The sequence below is a fragment of the Lepidochelys olivacea genome (genome assembly GCF_965140295.1).
Source record: "Lepidochelys olivacea isolate rLepOli2 genome assembly, chromosome: 16".
Lineage (NCBI taxonomy): Eukaryota > Metazoa > Chordata > Testudines > Cheloniidae > Lepidochelys > Lepidochelys olivacea.
Genome location: NC_140426.1, coordinates 26,145,143 through 26,160,595, shown reverse-complemented (window position 1 = coordinate 26,160,595; position 15,453 = coordinate 26,145,143). Strand labels below are relative to the sequence as shown.

Below are 15,453 nucleotides of genomic sequence, written 5' to 3'. Positions count from 1 at the left end.
CAGCACTAAAGCACTTTAGTTTTTTAATGTAGTTTTGAGCATCCAATACATTATTTACAGAGGATAAAACTTTCTGGCTTCTGGAAATGTAAAAATTAAACAGTTTTCTATTAAATTTTCAGTTCTTGTTAACTTCATGTAAAATGAAGAGCAAGATATTAATTTGACTAGATCTGGCAAAGAGCACTGGGCAGGTAGACTCATTAGCCTCCTATTGACTTCACTGCTGTTACAGCAACCCACAAGTGCAGTTTTTCCTTGAGTCTGGACTTTTTTTTTTTTTTTAATGGTATAAACTGAAATAGGAGAAGCACACACTTCTCTGCAGACATTCTTGAGCTCTATTGGGTCAACAGCTGAAATATCCATGTCTTGAACCCTGGAATAATTTGGAAGTGGGAGGAAGATTTTTGTTTTACAAGAATGTGAATCTAATTACTAATGTAATTGTGGAACACTGGAAATTCATTTAATTCTTGCTATGTGATTAAAATAATCCACTTTATTTACTTTAAAACTCCTCTGGCAGCAGTTCTTCCATTGTGTATTTAATGACGGTCTTTAATGCTTTTGAGTTGTACTGATTACCTACGTAATATCAAAAACCCTTTAACTCCCCTCTCATGTTGGTATATAGCATATTTTGATGTTTTAAAGCTCCTTTGGTGGTGGAGGTTCCCTCTTTTCCCCCCACACCTTTCATGGCACTAACCTTGTTTCTGTCTCTGGTTGAAGGAAACCTGTTGATGAAAATCCAATATAACAGAAAATATTACACTTGACAATGTGCTGATTTATTTTAAATAAACTCGAGCAAGCTGTTCAGCAGCAGTATTAAAACTACTGCCTTCCTACCTTTGGGAAGAGCACTCTACCCCAAGAGGCATCATCCCTGTCAATTATCACTGATCACACTACGGAGGAAAAGCAACCCTGAAATATGTAGTTCTAGGCATTAGTTTAATGGCTGGGGTAGAGAATAAATCAAAGAGTGTGACTTGTTATAAACTAATTTCGGCAGAGTAAGGGATTCTCTGTATCAAATCCTTATTGTCAGGTAAAAAATTAGTAGGAAATCAATATTTTTCTGACAAACTGCATTTCTGCTAAATGACATCTACCTTGGCACATACTAGGATTAACCCTACCACAATCTTTGTTGCATTTTTCTATGACTAATGAATCAAGTCTCATAGTTCCTTTCTGAGGTAGGGAAATATCCCCATTTTTAGATGAAGGGGTTTTCATTTAATTTCTTTATACCTCAATTACATCTGAAGTTGTGCTAAATCTGATAGTGCTGGAAATACAACTAAGTTCACTTGGGTATCTCTAGACAATCTTTCCCTTTTAATGATTCACTCCACTAGCATGGTGCAGCCATTCAACCATGGAACTTTGCTCCTAGAGCAACCTCTCAAAATTTTGTAGTGCTCAACCTCTAACAGTATTTCTGTAAATTCAGCTTGGTGGAAGGAAGTGGTGGTGTGATTATTCTAGGTACCACCACACTGTCATAGCACTTGTGTGTAGTATCATACTAACCAATCCATTAATCTAGTAGATACACTTCATTTACAGCAGGTTCTTTTTAGTGCAGTAGTTGCATTAAAATCAAAGCTTTAAAATCTTGATTAAAACTGTACTGACTGGTAGCTGCTCTTGTTTCCCTGCAGTGTCCAACTATGCCTTTTCTATTACAAAAAAAGTGTTTGCATGAAAAAATGTTGGAAAAACAATTCATCTTGATTGCATTGATAAATGTTCCTTAGACTGACATGAACTTAACTATTCCCTCAGAGCTCCAAAAGACAACTTATTCTCTCAAGAACTGATACTCCTGGGGGAATTTTGCACAATTGCATGACCACAGAATTCATATCCCCCACAGATTTCTTTGCTTCCCTGCAGAAAAATCACGGGTGCATTGTTTTGGGTGCCAGGAGCAGCCAATGGAGCGATAAATAACAGGGTGCAGCTGGGGCTGCCTCAGCCAGTGGCTTCTATCCTGTGCTAGGCTAAGCTACTAGTCCTGGCCGGGCTGGGGAGGATGGGACTTCCTCTTTGCCTGCAAGGAACAGCCAGTGCTGGGTCAGACCCACCCCCAGAAACCTCTCCGGTTGCAGGAAGCTCTGCATCATCCCCCCACTTCCTGTCCCCTTTGTTCCTCAGCTGTGGGGGGGAAGGGGTCAGTGTACAGGGAACAGCTCCCCCATCCCCCCAACCCTCATGCATCTGGACCCACCTCATACCCAGATCACCCTGCCAAGCCTCACCCCCTGCACCCAGAACCCAAACCCACAGCTGAACAAGCTTTACTCTCTGCATCTGGAGCCCCACTGCACCCAGACCCCCCTGACAAGCCCCCCACCCCTGCACTCAAACCACCTCCCTACCAAACCTCACTGCACCTGGACCACCCTGACTAGCTCCCCCCCCCCAATCCGCACCCCACTAAGCCAGCATCTGGACCCTCCTGCTGATCACTGCACACCCAGACCCCCCCACAGCTGAGCCCTGACCACCTGCAGAGTCCCATTATGTCTGCACCCCTGTTCATCCAGATCCTCCCCACACCAAGACCCCCCACCAAGCTGCCCACACCCAGACTACCCCCCCCCCAGAACCCTATTACCTCACAGTTGGATCTCCCCACACTAAGCCCCTCCACACTTGGATCCTGCTGGCCTGAACCTGCCTGCCTACATCTAGTGTGCTTGGCATAGAGGGGCAGGGCCCCAGTGTGTTCCTGGGGCAGGCCTGGTCCTTGTGCTGTGTCAGGGTTGGGTGCAACTTTTGCGTTGAGTCCATAGCTGGATGGGGGGAGGAGGGGACACAGGGTGATCTCACAGCTCTGTAGTCAGTGGCCTGTGCGCCTCATTGCCATGGTGGAATCTCCACATTTATTTATTGACAAATACAATTTGCAGCTTTTTAAAATACTGTGTGTAGAATTTTTTTATTTTTTTGGCACAATTTCCTCAGGACTCATGAGAAGCAAACGGAAATGCTTGAAAGGAAGGGTGTGGAGGAGCTTTACTGGTACTGAAACATAGGGTGGGGTGGGTGGGGAGTCTAAGCAATGGGGAACAGCATGTAATTTCTTAATGCATAATTCTAGCTGTAGGAAATCAGACATCCTCCTTCCACATCTTAAAATGAAATGCCAGTTTAGGAGATGGTTGAACCCAGTCTCGTAACTTGAAGAGGAGGTGGGAGTACAAATAGTTTGTCATGCAAGTACAATATTTGGTACGTGGACCTGATGTGTAGGGGCTGGGCTACACTAGCCCTAGATTTATTATGGTTTAGAACAGGGGGTCTCAACCTTTTTCTTTCCAAGCCCCTCCTCAGCATGCTATGAAAATTCCACGGCCCCCTGGGCCACAGCAGCTGTTTTTCTGTGTATAAAAGCCAGGGCCAGCATTAGGGGGTAGCAACCAGGGCAACTTGTCAGGGCTGCATGCCACAGCGGGCCGCAAAGCCAAGCTGCTCAGGCTTTAGCTCCCGCCCTCGGGGGCGGGGGTGAAGGCAGGGTGGCTTCAGCTTTCTGCCCCTGAGTCTAATGCCAGCCCTGCTTGGTGGACCCCCTGAAACCTGCTCATGGCCCCCCAGGGGGCCTTGGGCCCCTAGTTGAGAAAAGCTGATTCAGAACAAAGTGAGGGCACTCACCTGTTTAGAGCAGCTTTTAGCCCACTTCTCGTTCGACCGACCACAAGAAGGGCAAGGGCTGGAGCTGACTGTGGCTGTGCAATATGCTGTAGCCAGCCAAGCCCTGACCTCGCGCCTCTGGGCCCTGCTCTACTACAGGAGCTGTGGGGAGGCCTCGCTCCGGGCTGCCGCCGGGACAAGCACCTGCTTGCCCCAGTTGCAGGTGTTTTTAGGCAGGGCTCTGGTGCTGGGGGCTGCACAGCTCCCAGGGCGGGGCAAACAGCACCTGCTTCGGGTAGGCTTGCCAACCCTCCAGGATTCTCCTGGAGCTCCCAGCAATTAAAGACAGTCATGTGATGAAACCTCCAGGAACCGGGCAAACCTGAGAACCCGCCTCTGGCCCCACCCTGCGACAGGCCCTGCATGGAGCTGGAGAGGGGGCCAGCCCCCCCTGGAGTCCCTGGCTCTCCCCGACCCCCTCCTCAGAGTCCCAGCCCCGCCCCCCACGCCCGCTCAGCCCCGCCCCTCCCCCACGCCCGCTCAGCCCCGCCTCCCCAGAGTCCCTCCCCCGCCCCCTCGCCCGCTCAGCCCCGCCTCCCCAGAGTCCCTCCCCCTCCCCCACACCCGCTCAGCCCCGCCTCCCCGAGGCCCCGCCCCTCCCCCACGCCCGCTCAGCCCCGCCTTCCCAGAGTCCCTCCCCCGCCCCCTCGCCCGCTCAGCCCCGCCTCCCCAGAGTCCCTCCCCCTCCCCCGCTCAGCCCCGCCTCCCCGAGGCCCCGCCCCTCCCCCACGCCCGCTCAGCCCCGCCTCCCCGAGGCCCCGCCCCTCTCCCACGCCCGCTCAGCCCCGCCTCCCCAGAGTCCCTCCCCCTCCCCCACACCCGCTCAGCCCCGCCTTCCCAGAGTCCCTCCCCCTCCCCCGCTCAGCCCCGCCTCCCCGAGGCCCCGCCCCTCCCCCACGCCCGCTCAGCCCCGCCTCCCCAGAGTCCCTCCCCCTCCCCCACACCCGCTCAGCCCCGCCTCCCCAGAGTCCCTCCCCCTCCCCCACACCCGCTCAGCCCCGCCTCCCCAGCGTCCCTCCCCCTCCCCCACGCCCGCTCAGCCCCGCCTCCCGAGTCCTCCCCCTCCCCCACGCCCGCTCAGCCCCGCCTCCCCAGCGTCCCTCCCCCTCCCCCACGCCCGCTCAGCCCCGCCTCCCGAGTCCCTCCCCCTCCCCCACGCCCGCTCAGCCCCGCCTCCCGAGTCCTCCCCCTCCCCCACGCCCGCTCAGCCCCGCCTCCCGAGTCCCTCCCCCTCCCCCACGCCCGCTCAGCCCCGCCTCCCGAGTCCCTCCCCCTCCCCCACGCCCGCTCAGCCCCGCCTCCCGAGTCCTCCCCCTCCCCCACACCCGCTCAGCCCCGCCTCTCCGAGGCCCCGCCCCTCCCCGAGGCCCGCTCAGCCCCGCCTTCCCACAGTCCCTCCCCCTCCCCCACACCCGCTCAGCCCCGCCTCCCGAGTCCTCCCCCTCCCCCACGCCCGCTCAGCCCCGCCTCCCCAGAGTCCCTCCCCCTCCCCCACGCCCGCTCAGCCCCGCCCTCCAGCTCCGAGTCTCGCCTCACAGCCAAGCTCCGCCTCTGTCCTTCCGGCTCCTCCCCGACTTCTCCGGCGGCGGGCGGGGTTTCCGGTTCCGCCCCTTGCCGGAAGCGGCGCGCGGGGGCTCGCGGCTGTGAGGCGAGGCGCGGCGCGGCGCGGCGGCGGCGGCCTCGGCCTCGGCATGGCCCGGAACACGCTCTCCTCGCGCTTCCGCCGCCTGGACATCGACGAGTACGACGAGAACAAGTTCGTGGAGGAGCCGGAGGAGGCGGCGGCGGCGGCCGAGCCGGACCCGGCTCCCGAGGTGGAGGCGCTGCTGAGGCAATATCCTTCGGGGAGTCCTGGGCCCGGCCCCGCCGGCGGGGAGAGCCGCGCCGGGCGGGCCCACAGGCCCCAGGGCCGCGTCCTGGGAGCCGGCCGGGCCGCTGTCGTCCCGGGGGGCGGCTCTTGTGCGGGCGCGGCGGCGGGGGCTTGGCGGGCGGGAGCGGCGCGGGCCCTGCGCCGGGCTGCTGCAGGCGGGGGGCTGGAGAGCCCCCGTCTCCGCGGAGCGAGGGCAGGAGTCGGGGCTTGACGCGGCGGCGCCCGCCCCGCCGCTGCCCGCCCGGGCTGGCGCGCTCCAACCCGGGTCCGTCCGTTCCTTGCAGCGGCGGCCCAGGCGAGCCCTGCGGGGGTGCGGAGAGCAAGCTGGTGGAGGGGCGGGCAGACAGAGCCAGTGGCGGGTTTTTACAGACGTGGTCTCTGCTATACTTGGGACGGAAACTGTGAACCTATGCAGAGCTTAATCCAGGCAGCGATGTCTGCCCGAGGGCGCAGAAAGCCCGGAACAGTCGCTCTGATGTGTGAACTGAGGCATTCCTTTCACTGGCCCCTACTCGGGTGACACGGAGGATACTTTAAAAGTCAACGTTGTTAGCTGTTACTTCGCTCAGAAAAGCTTGTATCAGAGCATGTATCGTGTTATGAAGATTTACAGTTACTCTGAGGGGGACTTTCAAAGGAACAGTTGGCAAAAAACCATCTAACTCCCAGTTGACTTTCAATCAGTATAGGGTGCCTAACTACCATTTGTACTGTTGAAAATCTCTCCTTTAACAGCAGTTTATATTGCATATGTCTTTTAACACCACGTGGCCCATGGTTGCAGTGTGGGCATTATTGGTGTTATAGCCTTAAAGGGGGTGGGGTCTCTTCTTTCAAAAGGTAGTATGAAACATGCATGTCCCCCAGTGCTTTGTAAATTTAGTCATGAATATAAATTTGGTGAGATTAAGTAGCTGTGCATAACTGAAAATACCTACAATTGGAGATGTGTTAAAAGTATAATTTTTGATCTGTTCTGAGGTATTCCTTAATGCTCCTAGGTGTGACTAATTTACATAGTTCCGTTATAACATCTATTAAAATGCTAAAAACACTTGGCTCCCCAAAATGTTATCTTAACCCATCTCTCCTTTTTTCATCTTTGCCTTTTTGCTGTCCAGTTTCATGAGTTCTAATCTCATCACACTTTCTGTTTACAAGAAATAAACATGTTCCTTTGCTTATCTTTATATGATACAGTGGACAAAATTGAAAAAACTCCACTTGGCTGATAAAGAAAAGAAAGCAGCAAACATGGGAAATGAAAGCAAGTCCCAGACTGTGCTTTAACTTTAAGATTGGTATCTCTTTGTCTGTGGAATTCTAACCAGGTCCTGAAATCTGAAATAACCTGATTTATAGTTGTGGGTCCAAGCTGTGCATATTGCACCACCAACAATTGTCATTTTTTTAGCAGTTTATGAAAGGGGATTATGTGGGATCTGATCTCAATTTTTGTAGCAGTTGATTGTAATTCATAGTTTATATTGGATTGTTGATAAAAACACTGGAAGCAAATTAAGTTACCTAATTAGGGGTTGCAGACAGAAGTGGACAGAGAGCCTTATATAGAAGGAGAATGTTCCGTTGCCTCATCCCATTTCTGAAATAATTTTTCAAGTAGGACAGTGTGTTTTGAAGTGAGTTAATTGAGCCAAACTGATGTAAATGTGCTTAAAATAACTCTGCCACCAGCCACACTGGGACCTAACCCAGATTATTCCTTTTATTAAGGTTCCTGTTCAGAAGATGAAAGCAAGGAGGCTCCTTGACACAATGTATTTTTAAAATGAAGCCTACAACAAGTGTGTGTGTGGGGGGGGAGCAGGATAGCCTCTTACTGGGAGGATCTGCAGGAGAAATAGTTTTAGTTTGTCTGTGGATCTTAGAAAATATCAGTTGGAGTTGTGCAGATCTTTTTTCACAGTGTAACCTAGAGTAAAGTGCTTGATAGCCTGGGAGGTTTATATCGTCCACCCACAAAAAGGGTACAGGTTTGCTCCCATCACTAATACATATCAGTAGTGTCCGCTTTACCACGTGGAGATGACAAAGTTCATTCTCCCCATTTGCTGCTTGGATTCTCTGGTCAATCTGTTAAAAGGTGGTGATGTGGGACTTTTCTCCATTAGGGGGCTGGACTAAGCCCCACCAGATGATTTCAGATTGGTCCGAACAGCCATCAGACTTGATGTTGACCTGGGCTGGATTCTAGTCTGTCATCTAAAGGTGACAGAATCTATATCTCATTACCAATCCTCTGAGCTATCTTGTACCCATACTATGTAGTTAAGATTCCTTCACTGTAAAAATTAAATTGGGCAGAAGGCCAATAACTGTTCTAAGTTTGTATAATTTGATCGGAATTCTTCCTGAGTGGAAGCTGTCACTTGGGCTGCTCTTCCACACCAAATAAGATCATTCATGAAGTCCTCCAAGATGCACATTTCTATCTGAACAAGTGTTGGGAATGACTGAATTAACTATTTTATGGCAGCATTATTTTTTAAATCCCAATATGAAGTTGCGGGTAACAAGTTAAGGACTTGCATGTATTTCAGAGAGGGGCTCTCCTATTAATTAAGGAAGTAGATTAGTTCATTACCATCCTGCTGTTACTTCTATTTATAAGCATAATAGAAATGAATAGTAAATGATTTGAGAGTTTTCCAGTTATAGCTGCCAGTATACCAAGTTACTTTTTAGGTGACTTGTTCCCCTGGATGCCATTCTTGTTACTTGGCATCCCTTGAACTAAGCAAATGAGAACGTTGGGTTGTAAGGTTAGATGGTTCCATAGCTCAGTTTGAGTAACTGAGAGCAAGGCTTTGCTGATTTGCAAAGTTTTAAGTTTTGTGGTAAATGAGGAGGTCTCTGCTTCTATAACAGTGAAGTCTTGTCAACTTTAGTTTAACTGACACAGGATTTCCTGTCAACTCAGATGTGAACAATTGCTTTAAAAATAAGTGAAGAGGAAATTGACCTTGGAGCAGAATGAGCACTTGTTTGCAATCCTTCTTGCTGTGCTGTCGGGCTTTAACAATCTTACTCTTGCTGTGTAGTTTCAGGGCTTGGGATCACAAAGTTAATTAAAATCATTGTGAAACATAAAACTGGTGCTGATTTCTTTGGCATCTTTTATTCAAGTTTTTAAATTTATATTTAATTGCCTGATACTTGTGACTGTTCTTACTATACAGTATAGAATTCCCCAAACTACCTTGCTCCATTACCACAATTTAACTTATGTAGAAAAGATAACATCTCTTCATTGGCAAAGCTCAGGTTTCCACACTCTCCTCCTATAGAAGGAGAAACTATAGCTACGCTTAGGATTTGCAGGAGACAGGATTGGATGTTTCCCAGATGGGGTATGCATGCATTCCCTTTCATAAATAGATGTGTGTAATCTGAATCTTTCCCATGCTTTCAGATATCACTTAGGATACAACCAAGGCTCTGCTATCTCTGTGTAGCTTGGACTGCTTCTTGCATGTCTTCTATGTTGTTAAATCTCATAATTTTCTCTCTACATACTGTTCAATGGAGCGATTCTTTTGGTTGACTCCTCTTACATGTTTCTTGAGTTGTCCATAGCAGATGCTCAGGCTTCATTCTTAACACATTCGATATTTTCATCATCTTCTATGGGTAACTTTGGAGATAAGGAGTTGTTCAACTGTGATGGCAGTTGCAATAAATTCATTCCATTTAATACTTAGTATTTTCCTGGGGCATTTGCTTTCAAAGGCATTTAGATATTTGTCTGTAAGTTTGGTGGATTTCCAGCCTCCAGAACCATATGCAAGGTGAAAATGACATTTTAGTTGAAGTCGTAGTTTGGTTTTTAAAAGACTACATCTTGTTTAAGCTGGTGAATGCAGCAGCCATCTTGCCAATTTGATATTTTCTTCTGGATATCCCCAGTGGACTTGTTTATATTTTTACAGCTAATCTAACAGGTCTTCCTTCTGGACGCTGAGTTGTTACCCACCTACTTTGTGAATTCTAGCTTTAGGAGCTGTGGAATCCTACACGTCTTTTCACAGCAAAACCCCTCTTGAAAGAATTGGGAACGCTTTCTGATTGAAGACAGGATAAGACTCTCTTTTTTGGATCGTGTGTGTGTGTGTGCAGGTTATGTGGACCCTGAACTCCATAATGCTATTTTGGAATTTCAGTGACTACACTGGGGTCTCAAACATCCGGCCCGCAGAGTTATTTGCTGATGCCCGCCAAGCTCCCCGCTTCCCCCTGGAGTTATTTCCTGTGGTTGCCAAGCTCCCCTCACCTGCCGCTGCATCCATGCTCCTCTGCCTACCTCCAAGTGCTTCCCACTGCCAAAGAGGTGTTTGGTGGCACTTAGCGCTTTTCAGGAGGGACGGGGAGCTGTACGCTCAGGGGAGGAGGCGGGGCGGGGATTTGGGGAAGGGGTTGGAATGGGAGCGGGGAAGAGGTGGAGTGGGGGCTGGACCGGGGGGAGTGTGTGTGTGTGCGTGCGCAGGGGGGACGGGGACTTCTGTACCTTTATATGAAAAGGTGTCAGTAATGCGGCCCTCGGGCCAATGTACTAGTCCTCATGTGGCCCTCGTGGTTTGGGTTTGAGATCCCTAGTCTACACAGTATCCACAGTATCTGAGGAAGTGAGCTGTAGCTCACGAAAGCTTATGCTCTAATAAATTGGTTAGTCTCTAAGGTGCCACAAGTACTCCTTTTCTTTTTGCGAATACAGACTAACACGGCTGTTACTCTGAAACAGTATCCACTGTACTCTTTATCAGTAATGTAATTTTTGTGACAAGCTGGGATACCTCTGAGTTCATGGTGATGCTCAGCCATTGTGTACATTATGTATAGTATTTAAAAACAGTGGTAAGTGTAAAGATCTACTGACCATGAACTGAGTTTCCTTTTGATGTGCACAAGTTGACACTCTACTTTGCTACTACACCATCTTTTAGAAATCATGTATTTTGTATTACAAAGCACATTGTGGTGATCTTTAGAGTACTCAAAAGGCTATTCACAATAGTCTTAGCTATATTAAAAATGAGGGTTATGTCAGCTTGATCAAAAGGTGTGGTATGTTGCTACAGTTTGTCCTTGCTTCCTGATTCCACTATCTTGAGTTAGGTGTTTTAGAAAATCCAGTGCTCTAATCTGTCCTTTATAGAATGCTTATTAATCATCTTTAAGAATATCTAAACAATTTGGGTCCTTAACTTGCTGTGCCGCACAGGTGATATGCTCCAAGCTTTCCACACAGCTTTAAGGAATTCTCCTTTGAACACGAAGAACCAAGCAATAAAGGTAAATAGAGTCTTTGGGTTTCTAATGGTGTGACTGTTAGTTCACCTTAAGTGCTGACACACTGATCCTTAAGGACCTAGCTATGGAGTGTTAATACGCTTTAAAATAACATTTATCTGAAAATATAAATAGCTGATTGTTAATAGTCTAGTATATGAACGACTTGTAAAATGTATATGCTATATATTTCTACTTAGACACCCTTGATTAGTAACTGCTTCTGTTCAGTGGCTGGACCTTTACCATGCAAACTCTAGGAGAAGAATATTAGAAGCTATCCAGTATATGTGGCTTCTCCACCTTGGTGCACATACCTGGCTCGATGGAGTGGGATAGCAAGTTTATGCTAGGGCATAGCAGTGCGGGAAACATGCTGCTAAGATACTTACAAGTCTGGTCCACTGACCCACCAAATCCCATCATCTTCTCAGAAGGAAAGACTGACCCTTTTCAATCCTTCTAATGTTTAAAGAAGTTGGTTCTTAAATGCTTCTAAGTACTCAAATTTAAAATGGTAAAATTAAAGCCTAATTGTTCACAGACTGACATGGCCTTTTATATCCAGCTGAGAGTTCCATTGCATGTTATCTGTTAGGCAGAAGTCATTTGCTGAGTACATGTGCATTTTGGATACAGTTAAGATTTTGCTGTTTCTGCTCTTTGAGGCAGTAGGTTCTGATGTCATTTTATTTCTCTTGTCGTTGCAGGAACGGGCCCAGGGAGTGGTGCTTAAGGTCCTCACATCCTTTAAAAGCAGTGAGATAGAACAGGCAGTAAACTCGTTAGACAGAAATGGTATTGACTTGTTAATGAAGTACGTTTATAAAGGATTTGAAAAGCCAACAGAAAATAGCAGTGCAATATTACTTCAGTGGCATGAAAAGGTAAGTCTCTCTTCCAGTGCTGCCGAAGCTTGAAGTCACGGTTCAGTAGGATCATTGGTGAAAATCTTCTGAGTGGCTACATGCTCTATGTAACAGTACCTCTTGCAGAATCGTATGATATTATTGTAGTCAGTGGAGGTGCTGGTGGAGGAGTCTGAGAGGGCATTTTCCCTAAGGGCTACACTATTTGGGAATTTATTTCCCTACTGGTCTGCCAGAGTTTGGATTCATTAACTTTTAGTAGGCTTCAAAGTCTATCTTTTCTTGCAGCCGTTTAGAAAGGTTGGGAGTCCATGGAAGGAGGAATAAGGTGGAAGTATTATGATGTAGTTGGGTAGAGTGGTGTGATTTTCTTTGGTAGAATCTACCAACTTGTAAACTGAGAGTTGATTATTCAAAGTATTAAAGTGATTAGAAAAAAATCAATCAGGCGTATATGCAGAGGTGCATAGGCCTCTGGATATGTGCTAGAGAAATACATGCCTCAGAGCTTTCGTGTGTCATACTCCCATAAATTGGCAACTGGATGTACAAAACTGAGCAGTGATTGTTATACAATTCTAACTTGCAAGAGAAACTCTTGTGAAGTCTTGCAACTGAAAAGCTCCTACTTGGACCACATTCTACCTTAGAGTTCAAGTGTGGAATGACTGCTCTGATGTGTACTATCCTGAGGCAAAGGTCCCCTATCGAATGGTTGTTCTGTGATCCTATGAGGGTGTGGTGAGGGCCTTGCTGCCAATAGACTGTTTTGATACTTTCCTTCCTGCCACCCTGAGTAGGGTGCATGTTTGAGCAGGCAGAGGTCTGTAGGGAATGATTGTTCTGCCCCCCTCCTGAGTGTAGGTCTGAGTGTGGAACAACTGTCAAAGTCTTTTTAAAGGAAGAAATTTTTTTAAATTCAGCGTACATCTACAACCGCACAAGGATGTGTTCAGACATTAAAGACAACACAGCAGGGATACTTAATAACTGCACTGAAGACTTCTGCAGCTGCTGCTTGCTTTGCAGAATGTCAGTTCAGATGTGGGGGTGGGAGGAGAGAACTGTTCTCTTGACAGCAAGGAACATATTTCTGCTTGTTTTTTGTTTCCAATGAACATGATGGTTTCTGGCCATTATGGATTGGTGGCCCATGGTGTATGAAATTACCCAGCATACTGCGTTGGCTGGGGAAATGTCACCATGCAGCGTATGCAGCAAAGCATAACGAGCTTACATGCTCATCACTAGACTTGGAAAGGAATGAGGCAGTACTACAGTAGTCTTGGCACTGTTTCCAAACTGAAGCTTTGCTCGCATTCCGCTTCATGGCACTACTGGTATGAAGAGTGACTCGTGCATGGTGAGAGGAGGAGTCATCTGTCTAGTCCTTTGAGATCTAGCACTTCCTTTCAGGACCTTTTTAAATTAGTGTCAGAGCCAGCTGCCCAGCTTTAGCAACAGATATAGAAACAAGTCTCAGTTGTGACTTGGGTGCAAGTGGGTAAAAACATGAATTCTTACACACCCAGCTTGTGCAATTACACACACTCCCACACCTCTCAGATAAGAGGACTCAGTTATAACATTGCACTTCCTAAGAGCAGCAGGATGTTTTACATGAGTATTCCCTGCTCAGGTTGTAATACTTCATAGGTTGCATTTTTATTGCATCTAGCAGATAAACTTGTAAGCTGTCAATTTAGTCTCTTAGTATATAGCTGCTTCTCCTAATCACTAGTATATCTACATTTTAGACCCTAATGTAGGTACATTTTGGTTTACTGTTTGTATGCAGGATATTGAACTTAGACTAAAAACAAAAGAACCTTGTTTCCAGTCAGAACTATGGCAGGTGATAGAGATTCTGTAGTTGTGGTAATGTCATACAAAGTTTTAATACCATCTTCAGTGGAACTGGTGATAGCTTTGTTCTGTGTCCTAGAGTCTTTCTGCACCATCCCCTTAAATTTGAATGGTTTACAAGATGTCACTAGGTTACTGTCTGACAGTAATGTCTCCCTCAAGTGTCCTTGGGTGCTCTGATATAATACAATAGCTTGTCTTACAGAACCATGTTGCCTCAGATACTTGAGAACCTCAGTCTTTATTCTACCTATCACTCTTGTGAAGAGTGAGATTATTATCCCCATAGTACAGATGTGGGAACTGAGGCATAGAGATTTGCCTAAGGTCCTGAAGGAAGTCAGGGCAGATCTGGGAATTGAATCCAGGTCAAAAATCCCAGTTTAGCACCCTAACCATTAGCTCCTCTCTTCTGGTGGTCAGCCATAGGTTATACTCTTTAGTCCCTGATACAACTTATTCCCCAAATCACCAAGAAGTTAAATTGTTCTGTAAGATTACAACTGCAGAAGGTACCTGCACAGACTTTAGGGGAAAGATTAATGTATCTTAAACAGTTCTTCTAGGGTTAAATTATTTCCTGTTTCTATTAATGCTGTTCTTAAGAAGTTGGGATAAACTGTCTAGTAATACATTCCCAATGTTTGACTTTAGAGTGTCTTTTCCAAAAATGGCTGCAGTTGCTGCTGACTATTGGAATGTTCAACTCTTGAACCAGTAGCATAATGCCAAATGGTTACAGTTCCTTAGTAACACTAATACTTGATCATGTGGGCATATTTCCTTTCTAATGTGTCTGAAAGTGAGATTCCACAAAATGAAAACTGCTGTTTCTGCTTCATGTTCATTTGCAGATTTGTTACCTTATCATTTTCAGAAGAATTAACTTATTCAAACAGTAATGTTAATTCCAGCACCTCTTCAGGAAATCTATTTTTCATTAAAGAGCCTTTTTTAAACAATGACTTCAAAGGTTTAAGAGCAAGAAAATGTAAAATAAGAAGTAAATGCTTAAATAGTGTCTGAATTTTAGGAGCTCTAGCAACAAATGGAGAAGTGAACTATATACTGCTTAGTGTTACAATTAAGTACAGAAATGTTAGCTAATATCTGCTGTTATGTCTGGGATGCCTTGTGTGTAATATCTATCTCCCTTTCCCACCCTCACAGGCACTAGCGGTAGGTGGACTAGGTTCCATAGTAAGAGTTCTTACAGCAAGAAAGACTATTTAAAAGACTTAACTTGAACCAAGATGAACAGTTTTGGAATCAGAAGAAAGAATTAGCTGAAGTGACGCTGGTCCATCTTTCTAGACATTGCAATCTACTGAAATACTTTGGAAACCTCTGGAATGCTTCTAATTCTAAAGGTTGGGGGAAAAGGGTAAATATTACTGTGCTTTCTGACTATCAAATACAGAAGCTGAGACATTCAATCCCTTGTTTAAAGGTAAAGCAGAAGGCAGAAATTCTGCTCCCATTACGGTAAGGGGAGAGGTCATTAAGAGCCTGTGTGTATTGCTTATTTAAAAGAAGAGGTGCTATGGCTTCAGTAGACACAGAATTCTGACTGGTTTCTGGGTGGGGGAAATGTTTTTGAAAGGGGATTTTGTACATACAATCAGAGGACTAGCTGGACTACTGGTTTGTAAAGTGCCTGCTGCATCAATAAAGCTCTTGAATTGTAAGAGTCAAACTGCCCTTGCTTCAAAGGCAAATTAGTATTGAAATATTCCTGGTGTAGGATCCTCCACATAGCAGCATGCTCTTGTTTACACATATACCACCTTGACTGACATGCTTTAAACTAGAGCACCTTTTCCTAAATGG

At 46.9% G+C, this 15,453-nt stretch overlaps 1 protein-coding gene across 1 annotated transcript; it reads left to right on the top strand.

Annotated features, from left to right (window-relative positions):
* The first annotated feature begins 5,315 nt into the window (after nt 1-5,315).
* On the top strand, nt 5,316-15,311 carry ARPC5L (actin related protein 2/3 complex subunit 5 like). Its single transcript, XM_084649722.1, has 4 exons — nt 5,316-5,546; nt 10,820-10,891; nt 11,599-11,775; nt 14,794-15,311. The coding sequence occupies exons 1-4, from the start codon at nt 5,403-5,405 to the stop codon at nt 14,854-14,856; spliced, it is 456 nt and encodes a 151-aa protein (XP_084505848.1). The 5' UTR covers nt 5,316-5,402; the 3' UTR covers nt 14,857-15,311.
* The last annotated feature ends 142 nt before the right edge of the window (nt 15,312-15,453 follow it).